The sequence below is a fragment of the Pleuronectes platessa genome, chromosome 7 (genome assembly GCF_947347685.1).
Source record: "Pleuronectes platessa chromosome 7, fPlePla1.1, whole genome shotgun sequence".
Lineage (NCBI taxonomy): Eukaryota > Metazoa > Chordata > Actinopteri > Pleuronectiformes > Pleuronectidae > Pleuronectes > Pleuronectes platessa.
Genome location: NC_070632.1, coordinates 26775071 through 26799741, shown reverse-complemented (window position 1 = coordinate 26799741; position 24671 = coordinate 26775071). Strand labels below are relative to the sequence as shown.

Here is a 24671-nt window from a genome sequence, read left to right as displayed (position 1 = left end):
GTTCATGCAGCTGTAGTAGTGTTGGAGACACAGAATTATATTAGGGTAAAAAAAAGGGACTTTATTGCACCAAAGTATACTTTGAGCCTGTTTCTATATCCCAACAATTTGTGGGTCAGTCTATGTGTACACATATAGCCTATATTGCCTGTTAAATTAAAACGTGTGCAGCGTAGTTACTGACTACACTGTCTTTTTGAGCCAGCTGCGACCATCGTGCAGAACAAAGCGGTGGCCGAGCAGGGTCTTGAGAAAGGAGAGGAGGAGGAGAACAGGGGTAAAGAGAAGGTAGAGGACATGGGCCTGGGCTGGATGGAGGTCTGCTGTATGGCACTTGAGCTCCACGCCGCTGAGCCGGCAGTTCAGGTCAGTCCAACTTCTTCCTCACCACGACCGCATTATCAAATCTTAAAAAGAGGTATACGATATTTAATATTCTAACTTGTGTGACTCCCTTCCGCTGCGTCAGGAAGCTGCAAGCTGGGCCATTCACAATCTGTTACTGCACGGTGCTGGAATGAGCCACTCAGAGGAGGACCAGGAAGAGAGGTGAAACAAGGAGATAACACACACTTCCTCTTTTACTATATTCAACTGTTTAAAGCTGGGGTTGGCAATCCTGGAAAATCCAGCAAGACTGGCTCCAATTTGAAATTGATGCATCCCACCCCCTCCCATCAGCTCTATCGACAAATCTACGCCACCAATACACATGAACATGCACTCCTTGATAACTGCCAGAAGAGGACTTTTTTGTGACTCGTATACTAACTTATCGTCTCTGTGTCAGTGTTGCGTGCAGGCAAGCAGGTCAGTGATGGTCAGGTACAACAGCCAGTCATTTCATTCAATCGAATTTAACAATCGTTCCTGTTTATTTCAGCTCTGTGAGGGCCATGGCTTTTTTTTCCAAACCTGACTTTACTTATTGATGGCTATTTGGACATCAAGAGGATTTCAACAAATAGGATTCAAAGTGTTTCCGAGACAAATTACCAACCCTACGTTTAACCAAGGAGAGAATGTAATGACTGTTGTATTGTGTGTTTGTTTGCAGGACTCCTGTTCACAGACAGTTAATGGTGGCCATGCTGCTCCACTCCTCCTCTCCCAGCGTGTTTAAAGCTGCTACTAGTGCCATTGCCATGCTCATTACTCACAACAGTGAGTGTTGAATAGCACTTTGTTACAGCTTGTGTGCAGGGATGGGGTGTGCTTTGTGTGCTGGATAACCAGTCCCCATGTTATCTCCTACATGTTGTCAACAGCCTTTAATTAAGTAAACAATAGAGAGTGCCAGAGTGTTTTTTATTTTTCCGGAGTTGATTAAGTTTACTGTTTATAATGGAACGTTTCCTCTGAGCTTTTTTTAAAGACTCTAATAAAAACCTCACTTCTCCTATAATCCAAATAGCATCATCAGTTTATACATACACTACTGTTTAGTTGGCTTGTACAGTCAACGTCTGCTCTGGTTGCAGGTAAAATGTGTTCTCTGCTGCTGTCAAGTGGCCTCCATGTCAACCTGGTAGAGATGATGAAGAGACATGTAACCTCAGAGGAGGTTTCCATCAGCGCCTGCAAGCTGCTCAATCTGCTCTTCCAGGGAAGGTAGGTACAAAGACATTATTTTCAATCTTTGTTGGTTTTATGGATAGAAGAGGTGAAAATTAAACATCAAGATAACAGAAACAAGTTTGCTAGAGTGGTAGTGTGTTGTTTCTCTCAGAGCATTCATCTTTTTTCACTGAGGTATGGAACAATAGGCAGGTGCCCACTTCAATATACTTCTTGTTCATGCTGGCTGGTGAAATACACTTCTTAATATGCTTTCAATCTAAGTGATGGGGAGAAGAAAATCCTGTCTTGGTTCTGAGTTCTACATTCTAAAGTTTTTGTTTGAAACGAAATGATAAAATATTTTTAAATACTTCCACAAACTCAGCTGCAGTCACCGCTATTTTGTTCAGATGAACAAGCCACAGCTAAGGTATGGTTTAGTTTTCTCAGAATGTACAGATACAGTAACACAGATGTTTCCTCCCTGCATCTGTAGGATAGCCAGTCTGGATGAGTTGAACATGGCCATGAGTCAGATCCTCAGCACCATGAAGGTCCACAACTTCCAGCCGGAGGTTCAGCTGGAGGCTCTGCAGGCCAGCCTGGTCTTCCTCTGCCCAGGTACAATTCAAGAGCCTGTACATTTGTATAACTATGTATCTCCACATGTGTATCCAGTGATCACTTTTGATCTGATCTCACTTCCCTACTCTATAGCCAGATTAACACGTACATCATTTCTGTTCGCAAAAAACAAATGATGTTGTTTTGAACTAATCCGACAATTCAGTCTTTGTGTCCATGTGAGAAGAAGGGAGGGGGAAGCTCGACCATGTAATAAGATTTTACTCATTCGGAAAGACAAAGAAATTCAACATGTGTGGATCAATCTAAAAATATGGAGGTGGCCATAAATAAGTCAATGTATTGGAAACACAAGTGTCAAAATACTACTTCACCTGAGTATGTGGTATTTCAAACGTGGCCAAGGAGTCCTTTGCGTTCACCAGGCTAAAATAATGTGGCCACATGTGTCAGGGACCATCTCTTAATGAGGTCTGAGTGCATGATACTGTATGTTTCTTCATTGTGCCTTGGGTGGATTCACACCTCTACTTAGAGCTGTCAACATGTGATCGCAGAGAGACGCGTGTTAACACCAGATCTGATCGTCTGAATCTGATCTGCCAGAGTCTCTTTTCTTATTCCCTTAGTCAACATCTAGGTGCTCGTACTGTGATATTTATGTTTGACCCAGAGAGAAATCTCCAGATCTAATCTATGCTCCTTCCCTTCTTTCTGTTGATAAAGTTAAAGCTATTTATGTCTCTCTGTTTCTCCACGGTTGTTATTTCTGCCCATGCTCATGTTCTATGTTGACAATTAATTAAATGACTGTGTAATGTGCGATAAGTTTCTTGTGGTGATCACTACTGAGCTTTGTATTTGGTTTTATGGCACATTTGCTGCATCATCCGTCCTTGCCTCTAGCTGCTTTTAGCAGCAAAGCTCCTCTAAACAGACAGAGACCCTGTCTCGCCATTTACCTGTCTACAAGTTCCATGTGGTAATCTGTTGAATAGTTTTTATTCATCCTACTATCTTACAAACTAGAATGACAGTCAGTAGAAAATATTGACTAGATGCGTACTTGTTTTGGTTCTGCAGAAGTTAAGCACACTAATTAATATCGTATCCTGATTTGATTTATTTTTCATCAACATACATGACTTATTCTCTGAGAAATAAAGCCAAATATAAATCACCTTTCTCACAATGTGATCCAGATCTGCTCCAAAAGTGAAATGGTTTATTCCCTGACCCATTCCACATCCATCCACCAAGCTTCACGGAAATCTGTTCAGTAGTTTTTGTGTATTTCTACTTTTCATGCAGGCTATTGCCTAAATACAGTGTGAAATAATGTGTGAATACAAATACATTCATTGTTTAGGTGTGCAAATAGACAAACCTCCTATACATAAGTTGTTATTCTTAATTTTCACTATAGCATCAATTTGTTTCCATTGTCCGGTAGTTGACTGCAAAGCTGGTTAAGTGGAGCAGCTTGTAATAAGGTTGTACTGTACTCTGCTTCTGTTCCCAGCGCTGCACTTGTAGCAGTCTTAATTAGATTAGTGATCAGCAACAGATCATTTGTGTCTACATTACAGAGAGGAGTCTACGGGAGCACGGCGTCTCTGTCGCAGACCCGGACATGGCCGATGTGTCGCTGAAAGTCCTGAAGAACCAGTGTGTTGTTGAAGGAGCTCACACGCTCTACCTGGAGGTTCTGAACAGGGTACGAGCACACTGACTGCCCAAATGTTTTTTTAAATCCTTAAATCTGGCTTGTTGTGTTATATATATGTTGACAACAATACCATAAAAACCCTAAAGATGGTAGAGGCTGCAAACAACCTAGTGTATTTTGTTTTCAACAAAAGCAGAAGCAGTGCACACACATAAACAGCACATATAGTTTTCAGTCATTACCCAAATTAAACAACAGTTCATCCATTCATTGTGGAAAAGATACAGTAGGCTGTCTGCAACCAGAAAATTGGAGGGATGTCATTTAATTTCTAAAAAGAATTTGCAATACTCACTGGAATGAATGAATTGTGTGCACGTTTTTTATCCCCCCAGTTTATGCTGGGGCCCTCAGCCTGTGGGCGATATGGTCAATGCTCTGGCATCTGAAAAGGAGAGGGAAAATAAGACATGACATGTCAGTGGGAAAGGCCAAAATGCATTCAGTTAACCATATTTCAACACTGAACCATCTTTCATGGCCATTTTGTTCTAAAATATGGTATAAATCAGATGTCATATGAAAATGTCGATGATGACTTACAGCAACACAGTTTTTATTGTTACATTTAAACTTTATTTTACATTTTTATGCCTCCGTACTGTTGAGGGTCAGTATGTCAAGAATGACTTGAGAGAGGTCTGAAGGTTTTTTCCATGATTTGGTACAAATGTTCAGTTTCAAATGGCCGATTAGATTTTGTCGAGGACAAGGTAGCTCAAAGCACATTTCTTGCTTTGTGCACATGAGATCGAAGCAACACTTCAAGGGAAACCTTTCAAATTTGTCACAGTTGTTAATTTAGACTGCTTATTACTTGATTAGATTGGAGTGGTCTTAGGTCAAGTTGGCCTAACAACATGTTTTTACATTTTGAATAGGATATCTCAAGTCTGCCTTCAGGGAATTTCCTCAAATTTTGACCAGTTGTGACATGGACTCAAAAATGAACTGATTAGATTTCAGTAGTCAAAGCTTAAAAGTCACAGTGACCTTATATGAGCCTGGAAAATAAATGTAAGTGGACTGAAATTGGCTGAGGCGTACAACCACAGGCTGGTAATTCTAGTTTAGGCAAAAAGCCCTGCCTAAGCTGTTGCTGGGCTCCATGGTAGTACATCTCACACATAGTAACTTATGGACAGCAAATCATAATGTAGAGCTACACATATTGCATATTGTTATCCAGGAATGGAATAGTGGTTTTAAGTTTAAGGAATTCATTTTAAGAATGACTGTAGGCGTGGAGTGATGATGCATAACTTTTTTATATTGTAATAATGCCCTTTATACCACATGATGACAAATGACTGGTTAATCTAAATAAGCTCTAGATCATGTCTCTAAAGTTATTGGATGCAAAAAATATCATTCTAACCCATATGGACCAACATTTTTTTTCCGATCTATACAAGATATTAAGGTCATGTCGATAGTCCAAAGGATGCAGAGAAATTACATAATTTTGTTACTTCTTTGCGACATAACTTACCAACTAACATCATGTGAGGGAGAATAATTTTCTGATCAATAGAAGCTTTGGATTTTCTTGTAGAAATATCTTGGTTAATGTGTTTCAGAACCATTTTTTTCCCCCTTTGACTGATCAGCTCTAAAAGTTAATCATCTGGAGATAACCTCACAAGTTGTTTTGTACACACACGCACAAGCACAAACAATATCCTGCTTCTGGCTCCATGCCTGCGTACAGGGTAACCAGTTGCCCAGCAAATGTTATTGTCGTCCATCAAGTTTGCACTGCAGTAAATCGTACAGCATGAAGAATAGATCTGAAAGAGATGACAACCAGGATGATATTCAGTGCTGTTTGTTTATGTGTGTGCTCAGTTTATCAGCAGCTCCAACATACAGAGGTGCGGTTTGAAGGTGCTGACCACCCTGGCTGACTGCTCTGGTGCAGTGGACTTGCTTTGCCAGCAGGGGGCCATAGACACTGTGCTACATACACTACAGATGTTCCCACGGGAAAGAGGTGCAGTATACAATTATGAATTACATTTCAGCATCTTATTCATATATCACTAGGATTTGCTGAACTGATATATTAGTGTAATAGTTGCTGGTTTTAAGTAATACGTTTGTACTGCCTTTGACTGCTAGGAGGTACAAACTGATTATACAGATGTTCAGTATCAATAGTAACCAATTGTGCCCACGCTTACTTCCTCCAGAAATACACTACTGGGGTCTGGCCCTGCTCGGCTGCCTCGTATCCAAGAAGAAGCTGTCGAGGATGATCGTGCCCGTTCTGGCCTCTGTTGTGGTTGTCTCACTCATCCAGTATAGCGGAGACTCTGAGATGCTCCTGAAGGTCAGGATTGGGCACAGATACTTAAAAAGGACAGTATAGAGACTGCTACAACACATTCCTTACTCAATATGCTGCAGCTGCTTTTTCATTCGGTTTGAGCACAACAGGTTGTCAAAAGCAATTTCTTTAATCTGAATTAATCTCACAACATACACATTTTAAGTAAAGTAATCTAATCATATAACTGGGAACGGAACGTAAAAATGTGTAGTGGAAATGGAAATAGGGAAATATGTATATATACTGTACATGAATGAACTGAGAAAAATACAACAGCCATTCTGTAAAGATCATGAATATATACAAACCTGAAAAAATGTACATCTTAAAATGATGTCTTTGACTTCTTATCTTTGTAATTTTTTACACACACATTGTGTCCCACTACCTATGTTTATGCACTAATTGGTGAATATAGGTAAAAAAAAAAAAATGCTATTTCTTGCACTCCAGCTTCAAAATATGTATGTGAAGTCCTTCTAGCAAACTGTCCACGCTCCTAAATACAGATGTTTTGTGTTTGCATGTGTGTGTCTCTGTGTATGGTCTTAGGATAGAGGGGAATTGTATTTGTGCAAATTGTAAAGGTTGTGAAGATTTGGGGCTACTTATATTTGAGCTCTGTGTTTGTGTCCCACAGTGTTTCCAGGTGGCGTTGAGGATGCTGGATGCTTGTTCGGGAGCAGCTGCTGAGCTGCAGAGAGAAGACTTCGACAGGCAGATTTTCCAGCAGCTAAGAGAGGAGACCCCCGACCAGTGGAACAGTCCTGTGAGTCAGACCACCAACATGAGGGTGACACTGTTTCGCATAAGAGTAAAAATGAGAGGTTTTATACAGACCTTTTATTTTCTTATCAGAATGAATTGGAATCACTCTGTACCTCTGAAGATTCATCTTGCTTTAAGTCAGGATCGAAAATGAATAATACTTATGTTTTATGGGAAAATACCTGCAAAGCTAACATTTCTAATAATCCGCATAAGGTAACATATTGAATGTCATATGTGAGCAATATTCTAATATTAAACATTAAATAGTCTGAATAAAAAACTACCATGTAAACAGAATTTTATGATTAACTGTAACTGTATAGACTGTGGACTATAGTGGCATCCGATCTTGATGGTGGATCATGATCTTGCTGGTTGCTGACCATAGACTATGATTGCAGCAGGGCTGCTTGACATATCGTATTGAAGTTATCCTTCAGGATGTTTACCCTCATCAATGCTGCTAAAAACTGTAATCCTGATGATGTTTTCCTACACCTGACATCTATTGCACTTCTGTCCGTCCTGGGAGAGGGATCCCTCACATGTGGCTCTCTCTGAGGTTTCTACGTATTTTTACCCTGTTAAAAGGGTTTTTAGTAGTTTTTCCTTACTCTTGCTGAGGGTTAAGGACAGAGGATGTCTCACAATGTTAAAGCCCTATGAGACGAATTGTGATTTGTGACTATGGGCTATACAAATCAAATTTGATTGATTGATTGATTAAATAAGGTCAAACTGAGATTGAGCAAAAATTTTCTTAAGATACGTGGAGTATTCCAACCTTGATTGAATTACATGTATAATTACTAATCACATTATAACATCCTTATTTCGAAGCCTTTCGTGACATCAACAAATGACAGTTACTAACTGCTTGAAATCGCAGGTGTTAGAGTGTGACTGAGTGGGAGTCCTAATCAGGCTCTGCTCTGTAACATGTAAACAGGAATATGAATGGCACCTTCTAATTGCAACTCATATACACATTGAAAAAGGTCTATAGTTGTAATATAAATGTCCATGCAAGTGTAGTACTTTTGTACAATAGCCCCACAGTATTATTTGCATGGCCACAGATTCTCAAGGTCTTTGCAAACCAAGCACACCATTTCTGTTTTTTTCATATGCATTTAAAAATAAATCCATCATCCAATTAAAATCTTCACGCACGGAAACCTTACACACTGCGTTTTATTGTTTTGGGTCAAGCGGTGAGGATAATTTTGTGGTCGGTCCTGTCACTTAAAATAAAAAAAAACTGTGAAAACATCCCAACTCCCGAAGTCTATTTCAGGATTTCAGAGTTCCGGTTTGATATCGCACATTAAAAAGAAGAAAACTAATTTCTGGGATACAAGTTATCCTGAAGAGTTCAAACAACTCTCTAGAACATCTCAAACTGATATGAAAAACACAGGAAATCGAACCTGTTCTATAAACAGACAAAAGCTTTGTAATTGGTGTATAAACATGATTGACACAACTTGGAGTTGTTAATTTTTACACTTGACCTCTAATGTTGTTGAATATTTGCTTCTCTTTTCCAAAGGCCCCAGATTACTGACTTCAGTTCAAACTACTCTCACAAATGAGATCAATGTGTTTTTTAAGAATGTACTGCGAATACCAGCAATTATAGTGATCAGCAGACAGTCTTGTTAAAACACATGCTCTTCTGTACTCACAGTACCCACAAAAAGGAACATACAGTACCAAAGACTGTGCAGGATGTACAGACACATTTATATACTGTTCAGATTAAGAACAGAGGCCACTTGTCTACTTCTTACTAAGCACTTAAAATGACCACGAGGAACACTGGAAACCCTCAGCATAATTTAATAAACAGATTTGTTTAGGACAACTTTAACCCCCTTTAACGGCTGTGGCTGAGGGGTAGAGTGGTCGTCCTCCAACCTGAAGTTCGGAAGTTCGATCCCCAGTCTGACCGATCTGCATACCGAAGTGTCCTTGGGCAAGATGCTGAAACCTGAATGACCCCCCCATAGAATAACAAAGTGCTGCGAATAGATGCACTGTATGAATGTGTGTGTGAATGGGTGAATGTAAAACTGTAATGTAAAGCGCTTTGAGTGGTCATCAAGACTAGAAAAGCGCTATATAAATACAAACCATTTGACCATTTAACCTCCTCCTCGCCTGCTCTGTCTGCCGTCAGCTGCGGAAGTCAGTGTGTCTGGCCCTGTCGAAGATGTGGTGCGACTCGGAGCTACACTACAGCATGCTGGAAAAGGCCTGCAGGGATGGAGACACGATGATGGCCGAGTGTCTGATCGAGCTTGGCGCCGACGTCAACCAGAAGACGAAGACAGAGTCTCTCATCTACCAGGTCAGAGTTCACAAAGCATCAAATGCCAGATGAGGTACCTGTAGAATCCAGCAGGTCATGTGTTAACTTGACAATGTCTTTTTGGCATAAATTGTCAAGATGTTTGATTTTTGTGATGTTGCTTTGACCACAAACCTGCCAAAATGCTACAGATCGAAAAAACTTTTAGTTTTGAGTGGTGAGAGAAAATAGGAAATGTGAAAAATCGTAATTTACATTCCAATAATGTGTAAAGAGCGATTGTGATGGGGGAAGTACTCAAACATTTTACTTAATTAAATATACTAATAAAGAGACAAATCATAACCAAGGTCAAATGAAAAGTAACACGTTAGTACTTGAGTGAAAGTAAGTAAATACTTTCTTTGAAATATACTGTGCTAAAAGCATTGAAGTAAAAGTACTTGCAGAGTGTAGCCTCAAAGTCTCAGCAGTTGCCTCAAAGTGCATTTCAGGTGTTCACAAGTGATGCTGCTGCTGCAGAAGGCGGGGTCTAATGTTCCCTGACTGCTCTGACTGCATCTATGGGCCTCCCCAGTGGTTATTCATTACTTGAGCATTTAACACAATACACTGTAACATGTTAGAAGATATATTTGCTGATATATGGAGTGGAGTATTTGTTAAAATCACTTGAAAATAAATCCACTTCAACAAAGTACAGATACATGAAACATGTATTTCAATACATTACCAAGGTGTTTTCCTGCATAGAGAATTATGAGGCGACCACCTCCGCCAAATTTCGTACCCCTCCGCCTCCCAACAAAATTCTAGTAGAGTGGAAACCGCAACCACAAACAGTGGCATCGGACGAATGTGTAAACTCACACTGGGTATAAACAACAGAATTTGTAAACTTGAACTGGTGGAGAGGGCGGGGCGCAGAGAGGAGCAGTAAATTGCTGACAGCTGTTAAAACTATAAAAAAAACAATATTTTAGGGTCCAAACATGTATGAATAGACCCAAAATGATCACTGTCAGCTGATTTAGTGGAGCTGTGCATAGCTCCCTGGGTGTCTGCCCCAGGCTTGGTGGGGCTGCGGCCGGGCTGTGCACACTCTGGCCTGGGCATTAGCGCTGTCCGTGGTCCATGGGTCCCAGTACTTGAAGAATTGAGGTTGATAGCATCATTGACAGATAAATGAATCAGTTGCATCCCAGCCTGCCTCTCCGTCATGGCCTGTGTGCTGTGTTTGCAGGTGTGTGAGCTAGGCGGACCTCTCGAGCTGGTGGAGCTCCTGATCAGCCGAGGTGCACACGAGCAGCACCTCCGCAGGGCTCTGGCAGTGAGTGTCAAGCTGTGTGATGGGCCCACGGTCATACAGCTGCTGGGCCGTCTCGGTCTGGACCTCAACAACAGTGCCCTGTGCCTGGGGGGCTTCAAACTCGGTCGCATGGATCCCAACTGGCTCGGCCCCTTGTTTGCCGAAAGAGGAAGAACGCAAAGTCTTCGCTTTGGTAACGGTGAGGAAGAATTGATGCTTTCTCTCTTTTATATTATTGTACATTCACCTTCTTTGGATTTTGGACAAAATAAATTATTTAAAGGTGCAGTTGTGATGGGAATATTTCATGATTTTGACGTACAATGCTCTTGCTCTTTAAAGGTAAAGGCATGAGTTTAGCCAGGTACATTCAATCTATCCAGAGGTCCAAGAGCATCAGTGGTCCTTCCAGGTCAATGGCCGACCCCTGTCTGACCTCTGGCTACATTTCTGACGAGAGTGACGACTCTCTTTTCAGCTGTTTCTCCATGGACGACAGCCTGATTTTCAACGACGACATGGAAAGTGACGGTAAGGTTAAAGAGTTGTTTGCTGGAGCTGATCTGTATTCATCGATGGTAGATATAGTACGATTTTTAAACTGGAATTTTTCAACCTGGGCCCTCTTTTTATAAATGCGTTTGTAAATGAAAATCGGTCCAGTAGATTGTCCCCGCTGCAGTGGCGACAATTTTAAGAGTCTTGCAACATTTGACTCAACGAGAAATCTCACTCTCAGCTCTCCAGCAGCTCGTTGTCTCTGCTCTGCTTTGTGCCCCACTCTCTCCCTCCTCATGCTCCTCATCCACACTCATGCTCAAACAAGTAGGGACAACCATCAAATGGCTCATGGACATCGTCCACATCAGAAAAAGATTCAGCCATAATAGTTTCCTTCAGTAAAGGCCAAACTCCTCTCTCCAACTCTTCCATCTCGTCTTCTTCCAACAACCCAATTTTCATGAGAGTTGAAAGTGAACTAATGATGCCAGAAAAATTATTTGAGCCTTAGATTGTTTGAATCTTATTGTCTCAGTTGGCCCATAAGATAACATTGTGACTACTGCCGCCGAGTCACAGCTGCCAGCAGAGGAGTTCTACTGGACTGACATTTTTATCAGTACCATTCAGCTACACAACCACATTTATAAACATGGAGCCCAGGTCGAAAAATAACCAAATTCTCTTTTAAATGAATTAAAAATAAAAGTTTGTAAATTCATATTATCCGATACGATTCCAACACAGGCAGGACACTAGATTTATATCCGGGAATCACAACATTGCTGCTGAGACAACAATGCAGTTCTATTACTGACTGAACATGTTGGACTTCAGACTGTAGCTCTATTGTACTGCAGCAGCTGAGCACAATAGCATAACATCCCCTCACTGTCATTTTATTTGATATACCACTGAAGATCATACAATTATATTGTTTCCTCTGTGGTTTTTAACGCTTTATCATTCGACTCAGCTCAATACATTGTCTGTTGTTCTTCAGAGAGTCACATTGATTCATAATGGCTATTTTTGAGCCATGATTAGTCTCTCTTTATTCTTAGTGTAATTGTGATATGCATTTGTTCATTTTACTTTTGACCTTTTAGCTTTAAGGCACAATGTGTTCTGCATCATCTGGAGTTTTTTTTCCGTTGAGCTGCAACAAACAAGGACATTTTTTTATATCAGTGAGCTTAGTTTAAATAAAATATATAATTTGTATAAATGTATAGCTCTCTCTAAGTCAAAATTGGGTAACATAGATTTGTTTACCAACGTTTACATTTTACACATGATAACTAACACCTTTTGAAATAGAAAAATCTTGTATCTGCCCCTGTTACACTTACAGTGTTTTGTCTTGATCTAAATTGAACCTCGCAACTTAAAGGAAAAATTCACCGTCACTTATCAGTTGTTCTCCTGTGTGCTTTTCTCTCTGCAGGGAGTGATTCATTGTCGGGGGCTCAGTCTCCCAAACCACATAATAATTCAACAGAGGAGCTGAAGATGGGGTCCTTCAGTAGAAAGCAGAGGCGTCACAGACATGCCAGTGCAGAGGTAAAAGCTCTTCATATTTATTTAGTATTTTATGCTCAGGGTGATACCATTTTCTTGTGTGCACTACAGCTGTAAAACATATACCTTGCAGTTCTTAGCCTATATACAGAATTAGGAATCTCAAATGTGAGCCCCCTGTCTCACTGTTGGTTTTGCTCTCATGTGATTTGTCTTTTTCAGAGTGGTCAGACTGAGAGCGAACACTGTGAACCTGTACACAGGCGATATGTGAGGACTGGCCCCGCCCCAAAATGTAACTCCATTAAATTGAATTCAGTTAAGCTTTATTGTCATTCTTGCAGACACAGCTGCTCGATATTTTCTGTGATGTTTGTCTGTAACCTACTTCAAAGTTGTTCTGTTGATTCAAGTCAGGGAACATGCTTAGCCTAGTCATAGTTTTCACTTTTTTTTCTTCTTTAAAAACTCTGTGACCTTGCATGTTTTATGATCATTTCTATAGAAATTGGACGTACACAATTAATTACTTTTAGGCAAAAAGAAGTGGAGGGTGAATCTTTTGGAAATGGACGAAATAATAACACACATGCGTCACATCCTCAGCACTGGGGTCTGTGGAGAACTCCGCTCTGTTCAGAGAGAGGGAGAGGATCCGCCTGCTCGACCTGTCAGGGAATGAGTTGGACTCTCTGTCCTGTCTGATGGACAGCGGCTTTGTGCAGGAACAGCTGGGGCATCTCCTCCGCCTCGACCTGGGCCAAAACAGTCTGCTAGAGTTTCCTTCAGCTCTTTGCCAGGTGATGGATATGATCTTTGCTGAATCACCAAGGATTAAATGATATTTACGCTAAAGCTCATATTATTGTTTTTGTTATGGCACAGAGTTTGAACAGTTTGACACGACTGGACCTGCAGGGCAACCAGCTCCAGTCGCTGCCGTCGGAGCTGCTGTCTCTGCCGTCGCTTGGCACGCTGAACGTCTCTCGTAACTGTGTGGGTCCCCTTCTGACCTTTGACCCTGCTGCCATCTGGCCGTCACTGCGGCAGCTAAACCTGTCCTTCAACAAAATCACTACATTTCCTCATGAGCTGGGCCGCGCCATGGATCACCTGGAGGAGCTGTTTCTAGAAGGGTAGGCTGGTGGAAAACAGAGCTGTTTGTTTTGGGGTTTGAATATTATGATGAGCAGGAAAGTGTTGGAAATGGACGATAGTAGTTCTTTCATACTGTGAAGTGAATATTTCCAATTCACTTGTACTGTAGTGTTTTTATGAGAAGAGACTCCTCATTCTGATAGAGCGGAAGTAGATTCACCCATATATATGTTTGTGTCGTTGTTCTGATGTGTTTGTTGCAATGTAAACAACAAAAACAAGGGATGGGGATGCTGAGAGAAAGTTTATATAACCACATTTGTGATTTTAATATTAGGTTGAGTGATCAACAACATTTGACACCAGTTAAGAACATTTTAAATTACAACAAACAGTTAACTTGAACACAAAATGACTATGTCAGAGTAGCAAGGGCCATATTTGAGTAAGTTCACACGATAAGTATCTTTATCAGAAGCTCTAATAAATCACAGTGTAAAGAAACCCTCTAAAAATGTTCCACACTAATATATCCTCCTTAATGCATGACTCACCTCTCCAGCAAATTTAATGATCTGAATAAGTTTCTTTGAGAGAAAGTTGGAGAATTAAACTAAATTCATACAGTGTCCATGAGAGTAGCTAAGTTTATAGCTCAAGTTATTTCACGACTCTGTCATGTGTCCACTTATCTAACGGCACAATGGTGAATATAACTTAATTTTTCTAACTTTTCAGGAACAGCATAACTGAGCTGTGCACGCCCCTGTACCTGCCGGAGATCAAGCTGCTGGATGTGAGCAAGAACAGTGTGGAGCATATTTCTCCAGACTTTCTGACAGGCTGCCCCAAGCTGGAAACGTTCAATGCCGCTATTAACAAAATCTGTGAGTACTATTGTTGCTAGGGTTGGGTACCATTCAAATTTGAACCGTTACTGGTAGCTGGAATTCTGTATCGGTACCCAACGGTACCTTTTACTTTTATCATTCCCACATAATGATTGACCCTTTTCGTAATGAGTCAAATCTTTCTTCATAGCTGCGCATTCATTCATAATTCAGCTTGTCTCTCGTGCCTTTACGCACTCATACACAAAAACAGCATGATCAGACACATGTAAACTCAGACTGCGTAAAAACATCAGAATGATCATGATCAGAAATTAATAAAGTTCCAGGCGTGAGTCACATGGTCTTGCTCTCTCACTCTTTAACTAACGTATACTCTCTCTTCTCACGAATACATACTCTCCCACCCAGATGCCCTCACCGGTACCAAAATTTGGCATAGATTAATTAAATGTGAACCGGTACCCGGTAGTACAGACGTAATTTGGTTGGTTCCCTTAAAAGTACAGAGTCCAGTACCAGACCCTAGTTGTTGCATTCAGGATCTTGGTTTCAGGAGCTTTGTAACTTCCTATTTTGCCTATTTTGTACTTTGTAATATTGGTCATACAAAGTTTAATAACATATCAGTGTGCAGAACACTTTGAAAACGAGTTCAGTGTGGGTAAACTATGTGAACACAGTGAACACGGTGATTGTAATCATGAGTTTACTGTCCTCTCCAGGTTGTCTGTCAGATCTGCCGTCAAAGATCATGACACTAAAACTAGCAAGCAACAACTTCACTTGTGTTTCTGAGGCTATACTTGATCTTCCAAAGTAAGCCAAGTTCACACTTACTTTTCTTGTTTCTAGGATTTTGAGAGTCAGTGTGTTGTAATGCAGCGGACGTTTTTTTGCCTCTTTCAGCTTAAGGTCTGTGGACATGAGAACCAACCACATCGCCGTTCTTCCCGGCCCGGGATTCTGGGCGTCCAGCAATCTCAGAGAGCTGATGTTCAGTCAGAACACTATCGCAGCTCTGGATCTGAACGGGCCAACCTCCAAATGGATCAGACTGGAGAAACTTCACCTGAGTGACAACAACCTCAGTGAGGTAAAGGGCAATTTAGAGCAAAGCTTGATAATAAATAAGATTCACATTACTGCAAATGTGATGGTTGTGTTGTTCCAGATTCCTCCACAGGTTGGCCTCCTGGAAGGCCTGACCTCCCTGGATGTGAGCCGTAACACTAACCTGCGGTCCTTCCCGGATGAAATGGGGAATCTAAGCAGACTGTGGGACCTGCCGCTGGATGGTCTTCGGCTCCAGCTGGACCTTAAACTAATTGGCAACAAGACCAAAGACATAGTCAGGTGAGATGTTTTTTTTTAATACATATACATATAAATATGAAAAGCTTTTGGCCACCACCCCATCATCTTGAATACCATTGGCTCAATGTACACCACAGTTTATAGTTGCTCATTGTTGAATTTATTGAAGGAGAGATGTCTCATCACAAACACAAAACACCCATAAAAACATAACCTCATTGGCGGATGTAATAAGCCTTGCCTTTCCTTTGCCCTTCACCCCAGGTTCCTGCAGCAGCGGCTGAAGAAGGCAGTGCCATACTACCGGATGAAGCTCATCGTGGTGGGGAATGCCGGCAGCGGGAAGACCACCCTGATTCAGCAGTTGATGAAGCTGAAGCGCTGCCAGTTGAACTCTAAAAGGACCACCGTTGATATCAGGGACTGGGTCATTGGTGAACGAGACAAGAAGAAGATGGTGATGAATGTCTGGGACTTTTCAGGTTTGCCAGCATTTTGAAACCTTGATAAATTAATTTGCAAAGCAGTGCGTTGAAGAATTGTATCAATCACAAATTGCCAAGTGGTCCAGCAGCTTATAAACATTAACCCACACATGGCACCGGGGGCAGCAGAGCCTGTTATTGAACAGTCAGGTTGCAACTGCAGGCATGTGTGCCATGGAGTTTGCTACAAGTCATACATATTGTAAGACACTGATATCTCATATCTGACAGTGAAATTTCTGTATTTTATTCAGCTGCTGTGGTGTAGTTTCACTCTCTGCTTCCTTACCCAGGTGGAGAGGAGTTCAGTGGCGCTCACCCTCACTTCCTGACCTCCAGAGCTATTTACCTGGTGGTTTACAACCTCAGCAAAGGAGCTGGTCAGGTGGACACCCTCAAACCCTGGCTCTTCAACATCAAAGCAAGTCATGAACCAAAGATTCATCCTGTCATGATAAATATGTTCTAGTAAATAAAATGTTCTGGTCAAACTTCAGCTGAGATGCAAGTAGGTTGAGATTTAATGAGCTTTTTAAAACCAAAATTTAAATATATTGATCCTGTTGATCAAAGTAAAACTACACCATTATAAATTATTACTACCTTAATATACATTGGAGAAATCATTGAAGGGTGACCCTAATTTAATATGATAAAGACGGTAAAATAGGAGGGAATAAGCAAAAACATAGGGTTATACTAATGAGAAGTTTTACAATTTACCTATATAAAAGCCATTAAGAAAAACATTGGATTAGACCAATTAGAGGAATCAAGATGATCAAGATGTAAAGTAAAAACATATGGATACATACAGATGAAACAATGGTGTTAATGTTAATTGGGAAAAGTACCTAATATTGAGTCCTATGGAACACCTGTTGTTACTGATAAAAACTCTGACTGGAAGCTTCCCCATTAGACAGATTGTTTAATTCAGGTAGTTCCGGATAAAAACTTCCTGAATCAGTTACATGGATTCAAATCAAATGCATCTGCCACAGTAAGCAGTGGTCTGTAGTGAAACAGCTGTAACAATACTGTATTAATTTACATCATCTTTTAAATTCTATTGTTAGATGCTCAAATACTATATCTTGTGTGCGAATGTTGAGATAACTTTAATAGCCAACTACTGCAATAGAAGAAAACCTTTAGCAGTGGTAGAGTCTAAGTGTGCACTCCTCTTCACTTCAGGCAGTGGCTCCGCTCTCCCCGGTCATCCTGGTGGGGACACACACAGATGTGAGCGACGAGCAGCAGCTTCATGACTGCCTGACCAAGATCAGAAAGGAGTTGCTGAACCACCAGGGTTTCCCAACCATCAAGGATTATCATATGGTCTCTGTCTGCGAAGACTCGGACTCCATTGCCAAACTCCGGAAGGCCATCGCTAGAGAGGTCACCAGCTTCAAGGTAAAGGGGCGAAAGCAGGAAGGTTTATTGTTTTATTTTCCTTTGTCCAGAGTTAACCTCCTGACTCACCACCTCTCCTCCTTCTCACAGATCCAGGGCCAGCCTGTGATGGGCCAGCCGGTTCCAGACAGCTATGTTGAGCTGGAACGCCGCATTCTCCTGGAGAGGACCAGGGTTCCCCCGGAGTTCCCCGTCCTCAGGCGCCTGGAGCTGCTGCAGCTCATCCAGGAGAGTCAGCTGCAACTGGAGGAAGCTGAAATGCCCCACGCCGTCCACTTCTTGAGTGAAGCCGGTCAGTCTGATTCTTTGCTGCTTTTAAAAAATTTAAAATAAATAAAGCTAGGGTTGGTAATCCTGGAGAAGGTTGCAAGAACAGGCTATACTTTAAAGAAATGCAACTGATACATCCCAACCCGTTCCATCAGCCCGTTGGTCAAAGCTATGCCCCTATAACATATAAACGTGCACTAGCAACTTCTAGAAGACGACCTTTCCATGACTTACTCACTTAAGTCAGGATGTATGCAGGCCGGCATGATGTTTAGTGGCCAACAGGTTCGCCGACCACTCATTTAATTTGGTCTGAATGAAATGATTGGTCCTGTTTATTACAGTCCTGCACGGGCAACAGACGCTGGCTTTTTTCTTCATGTTTTCAGACGACTGTATTTATTGATGGCTATCTTACAGTAGCCCTGAGAGCTCAATGAACAGCAATTTAAGAAAACACACGCAAGTTGACAAAACAGGAGACACAAAAACATCCAATACACCATACAAATTCAGTTCCACACAGGGGTTGGCAACCCGCGGCTCTACAGCCCCTCTGTGTGTCTGTGTGTGTTGTGAAATTGATGAAGATGCTTTTTTACTTTGCTTGTGTTTTGTCAACTTGCATGTGTTTTCTTAAGTTGCTGTTCGTTGAGTTCTCAGGGCCACCCTACTATCTGGATGTAAAGTGTATTTCCACAAATATAATAAAAAGTGTTACAAAACTAATTATCCACCCTTCCTTTAAATATCATCGAAAGAAATGTATTGATACATGTAGCAGGCAGAAAACACAATGACATAGAGATGTGTGAATGTATGAATTCAAATCTTCCTTTTGTTACGACAATTTAATTATGCAAACACATATTTACAGTTTGAGGTGTTTATTACATTTAAAATATAATTATTACTGTTTGGATCCACAGTAAATAAACTAAGTGGGACTGTCTCTCTGTCTGCAGGGGTTTTACTGCACTTTGATGATCCAGCACTTCAACTCCAAGAGCTCTACTTTATCGACCCCCAGTGGCTCTGCAACATCATCTCCCAGGTCACACACACATACACACATACAAATGCTTTGTGTTTATGTTAAGGCTAACTGAATTGACTCTGCATAAACGAAGATACAAGTTTCCTTGTTTTTTAATTAAAAGGTTGGGTTTTGGGATTGTCAATAATCACTTTGGGGCCAGAGAATGTTCCAGAGCTTAGGGTGAAAGCGTGAAAGAGAGCCCCATGTACATTGAGCGTGTATTTACTTTAACCCTCATATGTAGGTACATGCCTGTTATTTTTAATTGTCTGTGTTGTGTGCTCTCTGTGTAGAAACTGACATTTAAGAGTTGTGGCTTCTGGGAGCAGCCTAAAGGAACTGTTCAGCGGTCGGTGGTGGAAAAGTTCCTGATTGAGACCAAATGTTTCCCCAAGAGCCACCTGATGCAGTTCTTTAAACTGCTGGAGAAGTTCCAGATCGCGTTGCCGTTCGGAGAGGACCAGCTGCTGGTACCCAACAAGTACGTTTAGATTCAAACCTATGGATATCTTGTGTTTTCTATCGACCAGATTCTGTAGAAATATTACAGTAAGTAGAAAGTTGATAAATGTTTCTAACCCCTCATTCCTCCGTTTGAAGTTTGTCAAAACACAGGCCGGTCATAGAGCTACCTCACAGTGAGAACTCAGAGGTTATTGTGCGTCTTTATGAGATGCCGTACTTCCCTCTGGATTACTGGTCTCGACTTATCAGCCGCCTACTGGATGTTTCTTCTTACTTGCTCTGTGGAAGAGGTAAAATACAAGTATAAGAGACACAGTCACTGTTTGATCAGTACTATTCCCCCCCCAAGAATAAAAGACTGTCTCAAACGATTTATTGTCCAGATAAGCTGTGCGACCCAACCGGATCTACTGGAGGAGAGGCGTTTACCTGAGCTGGTGCCCTGAGGCGTACTGTCTGGTGGAAGCTGCCTCAGAGGAGGGAAATCCCTCCTGCTTCGTCAGAATAACTGTGCCCTCTTCACGTAAAGGTAATGTTTAAAAAAAATAACTCGACATTTCTCCATATATACAAGAGATGAAAGGGGTTTTCAGGAAGGAACGACATCATCTGAATTTTAAATTAAGCATTAACTGGCGAAATTGGCTGCTATGCAGAAATGAGAAGCTTTCTATTCTACGAAAACTGCTTTTAATCTTATCAGTGTGTGCAAATTAAGATTAACTGAGAATATGTACATAGATATCTGTATGTTTACTACAAAGAGCATAATGTCAGGCAAGTGTATTGATAATATTGCTATATTAGTACATTCACACAACATACAGCAATGGAAAAAAAGACAATTCACTAAGAGAAAACAGAAACAGTTGAAATTACACATTAGCTGTGGAACATTGCAGTATTTTTCAAATAGTTAAGGGAGAGTGGGCTGAGGTACCTTGTGATTGCGATATCTCTAGAAGCCCTGGTGGAATTGCTTTCCTGTTTGGCATAAACATTCAGTTGAACTTGGATTTCATTTTGGTAGCTAAAGGTCAAGGTCACGGTAGATTCACAAAGATTTTTAAGTGTGTTACTTCAATATGATATCATGAGGGAATGTCTTCAAATTTGTTACAAAACGTTTTGAACTCAAAGATGAAGTGATTACATTCGATGTTGGTGCTTGGGGTTCAAAGGTCAAGGTCACAGTGACCTCCTGTGAATGTGATATAAAGAACTGATCGTAGGAGAGTTCATTACATCTGGTATAATTAACTTGAACTCCTTGATTAACTGATTAGGTGGTAAAAGGTCAAGGTCACTGTTAAAGGCCTTACAAAACACTTGTGTGTGTGTGTGTGTGTGTGTGTGAATGTGAATGGGTGATTGAGTGAATGTAAAATTGTACTGTAAAGCGCTTTGAGTGGTCATCAAGACTAGAAAAGCGCTATATAAATACAAAACCATTTACCATGTACATTTCAGTGGTCAATGGTCACACTGACAATTTTCAATTCTGGAGAGGAAATAGTTGCTTGGGATGATGACGTCTGGGTTGATGTTGATGTTGCTGCTCTATGATGTTCACCTGTGTCTGTCTGGTACTTCCAGGCCATGTGTTGCTGGGTCAGGTGGTGGATCACATCGACTCCCTGCTGGAGGAGTGGTTTCCTGGCCTGCTGAACATGGACATGCACGGCAGCGGTGAGGCTCTGCTGAAGAAGTGGGCTCTGTACAGCTTCGATGACAGACAGGAGTGGAGCAAGATCCTGCTGGAGGACCTCTTCACTTACTTTGACAATGGTACATAAATCACTCCGGAAGTTTAACATCTGTTGCTGATGTAATTTCAACAAGGTTCCACATACAGTTGGGTACAAAATGCAGCAATTTACCTGAAATCTATAATGTTTGGTCATAGATTTCTTGCTGGTGAATCCAGAGGACCCGCGATGCACACTACCCATCTCTCAGATCGCCCCTGACTTAGTACTTAGTGACCAGTCTGCAGAAACCATGCTGGAAACTGAAGAGCTGCATATGGAGTTGTCAAAGGAAAACCAACTGGGTATACTCTTATTTTCCTGTGTTGCTTTTGTGGGATACATTTTAAACGGTAAATAGCTTTTCTTGAAGTATGATATACTGTATATCTGGCCACAGGGGACGGTGGCTTTGGAACAGTCTATCGAGGTGTTTACAAAAATGAGGAAGTAGCCGTGAAGATATTCAACAAGCATGCGTCTGAGCTCTACATCCACAGACTCCTCAGACAGGTACCGCTGAAGTCATTCAAATCAAAAACGGTTGAGTGAGTGTCCTCACTCAAGTGCCTTGCTTAGGTAAACTCACCATGGCACTGAGACAATATTATTAAGCAACCTTAAATAATGTCTCTGATTGATTTTAAATTTTTTCATGCACTGTTGAGAAATGAAAGTGGTTAAGTTACTTTAATTCTTCTCATTGGTCACTGTTTTTTCCAGGAATTGGTGGTGTTGGGTCGCCTCCGTCACCCGAGCTTGGTGGGCCTGCTGGCAGCTGGTTCTGCCTCTCAGGTCCTGGTGATGGAGCTGGCTCTGCGTGGCTCACTGGACTCCCTCTTTGAACATAAGAAGAGCAGCATCAACCAAAAGCTCCAGCACAGGATCGCCCTGCAAGTGGCTGACGGACTCAGGTAGAAAATATGGATTGCATTAGGTTCCTAATTTATTTTTTATTTTATTTTTTCTATTTTTTCATGATGATGATCTCTTCGATGTTTGGGGACTGCTTAAAATTATTAGAAGACATTATGATACAGCACAGTCTCATTATGATGTAGTCTAGATGCACAGCTACTTACATCTAACATAACGATATTTGATGTTTAGAAAATCTTGACATGACTATTAGAAAAGATACTGCACACTTAAATGTGTTTTTTGAGCTGTAATTTTAATTCTATGAGACTGTTCTTTGATGAAATACATTAATGCAGGTTTTTGTAACACACATCTATTGCAAATCTACATTCACAAACTCACAGGGTTTTAAAACGGCTGGGAACATGTGTCTGCTGCGTCGTCGCACATAACTAGACAAACTAGATAACTTTACAAAGCTAATATGAAAAGATATCCATCATCTGTGTGATCAGGTACCTTCACTCAGCCATGATCATCTATCGGGATCTGAAGCCCCACAACGTGCTTCTATTCAACCTGAAGACCGACTGCGACATCATCGCCAAGATCACAGACTACGGCATCTCCCAGTACTGCTGCAGTATGGGAGTGAGGAGCTCAGAGGGCACTCCAGGTCAGACACCTCCTCAATCCGATAGTTCATAGGTTTTTATTTAGCATTGAACCTGCTTATGTATAGAGCTGCTAGTACAATTGTACCAGAATATTTAATACTCTTAATAAAATGATTTAATAAAAAAGTGTCATATGTTTACTTAAGTGTGTGTTTGCAATAGGATTCATGAGTAAAGTGAGGTCAGAGATGTAGAGAGTTTAACCCTGTACGTGAAGCTGTGATTTCTGTGTACCACACAGGTTTCCGAGCACCAGAGGTCGCCCGGGGTAACGTGATCTATAACCAGCAGGCTGATGTGTTCTCATTCGGTCTGCTGCTCTACGACCTCCTGACCTGTGGCGAACGCATCTCTGATGGGATGAAGTTCCCCAGTGAGTTCGATGAAGTGGCAGTGCAGGGGAAACTACCAGGTGAGTTTTTCAAATTAGAGTCGATGTGAATTTAAGAAGACTTCTGTAAAATGAAATCAATTTTGCTGTATGTTATTAATAAGCTGGAGTTTTTAGTTTGGCCATGTTTTGACACATGGGATCATACAGCATTATATTATCAATCTTGCTTATATTACACTTTTTTTGTTAAATCTGACATGTGGTGATGGCATCATTAAGGACAAATCACAGTGAAAAAATACATATAAATTGAATAAAATCAGCTGTTCATTAAAGTTTGTTCTTTTTGCTGCTTTTTACATTTAAAAAAAACATCAGCAAACTTGCCCCTTTCAGTTTTTATTTGATTTTACAAATTCAGTCCTTCCCATCCATTTCCAATAAATGTCGGTACACTCCTTCACTGTCTCGACACAGATCCAGTGAAACACTACGGCTGCTCACCGTGGCCGGGCTTCCAGGTGCTGATGAAGGAGTGTCTGAGGCAAAGTCCACAGGATCGACCCACTTCCACTCAGGTTAGAGCCTGAACACTGTTTAATTTATTATTGATCATATCAGGGATGTGGTGTTTACATGGAACATTAAGAAATCTGGTTATTCATTTCACCCTATACTTGGTGGATGCAAGTATTCTAGTCCCTCATAATTGTGTGCTGTAAGTGCAGGCGCCTGTGATGTTTAACATTACGCCGGTTACACCACAACACAGCCTACCGGCAATTGTTTCCTATTTGGTGCCTTATGAAAATGAGGCTTTGGTTTAACTCTATTAAATATCAACATTGTGTTTCGGATTTGGCGTATCCACCTTATTGTCAGCAATGGGAGACGAGAGCGACAGCAAATATTACACCTGTCATCCATATTGGTTGGTTTCTTGCTGTCACTTCCACTGCACAGAACCAGGACGCAGAGCTGGGGAGAATTACGGGGACCAGTCTGCAGTGGTCAGAAACAAGAACAAGTTGTGTTCATGCACCAGTATCCTGTTTAAGACAGGATTCTTCAAAAACCTGATAATAAGCGGGGTAGTATTGCGCAGGTAAACACAGTGTGTAGCGGTTGCTGGCTCAGAGCAGTCGAGCCGGGCTGAATGTCTCGTCAATGATAGTAGCAAGGCAGATGGAAATGCAACGATACACGTGGTGGCTTTAATTCCTGGGCAGATCCAGCCAATTTTACACACATGCTTCCTGTGTACTTTAATGTGTGCAGGTGTTTGACAGGCTGAAGTCAGGGGAGATGCTGTGTCTGATGAAGGAGCTGCTCGTTCCCAGTGCATTCAATGCAGAGTGCCTCACAGTGAGCTCTGGCGGCAGTGACTGTCCCTTCAGCAGCCACACAGCCTGGCTGGGAGGGGGCAGCAGCACGCAGAGGGTGGGCTCCGTCACAGCTGTGGACATGGACACCAACACAGTCACTACT

General features: G+C 41.4%; 1 protein-coding gene across 1 annotated transcript in view; it reads left to right on the top strand.

The window, feature by feature from the left end:
- The window catches only part of lrrk2 (leucine-rich repeat kinase 2), a 38809-nt gene that overhangs the window by 8264 nt on the left and 5874 nt on the right, over nt 1–24671 (top strand). The window contains 36 exon segments of the mRNA XM_053426273.1: nt 206–366; nt 470–549; nt 1058–1164; nt 1482–1611; nt 2057–2181; nt 3735–3862; nt 5723–5867; nt 6067–6206; nt 6847–6975; nt 9160–9330; nt 10535–10799; nt 10943–11131; nt 12549–12664; nt 12845–12917; nt 13229–13422; nt 13508–13758; nt 14459–14607; nt 15297–15390; nt 15481–15667; nt 15746–15927; nt 16153–16370; nt 16667–16798; nt 17575–17789; nt 17880–18081; nt 19025–19113; nt 19392–19579; nt 19699–19878; nt 19947–20092; nt 21160–21351; nt 21470–21616; nt 21712–21824; nt 22035–22225; nt 22688–22848; nt 23091–23261; nt 23661–23761; nt 24462–24671. Coding sequence (XP_053282248.1) covers nt 206–366; nt 470–549; nt 1058–1164; nt 1482–1611; nt 2057–2181; nt 3735–3862; nt 5723–5867; nt 6067–6206; nt 6847–6975; nt 9160–9330; nt 10535–10799; nt 10943–11131; nt 12549–12664; nt 12845–12917; nt 13229–13422; nt 13508–13758; nt 14459–14607; nt 15297–15390; nt 15481–15667; nt 15746–15927; nt 16153–16370; nt 16667–16798; nt 17575–17789; nt 17880–18081; nt 19025–19113; nt 19392–19579; nt 19699–19878; nt 19947–20092; nt 21160–21351; nt 21470–21616; nt 21712–21824; nt 22035–22225; nt 22688–22848; nt 23091–23261; nt 23661–23761; nt 24462–24671 — 5672 coding nt within the window.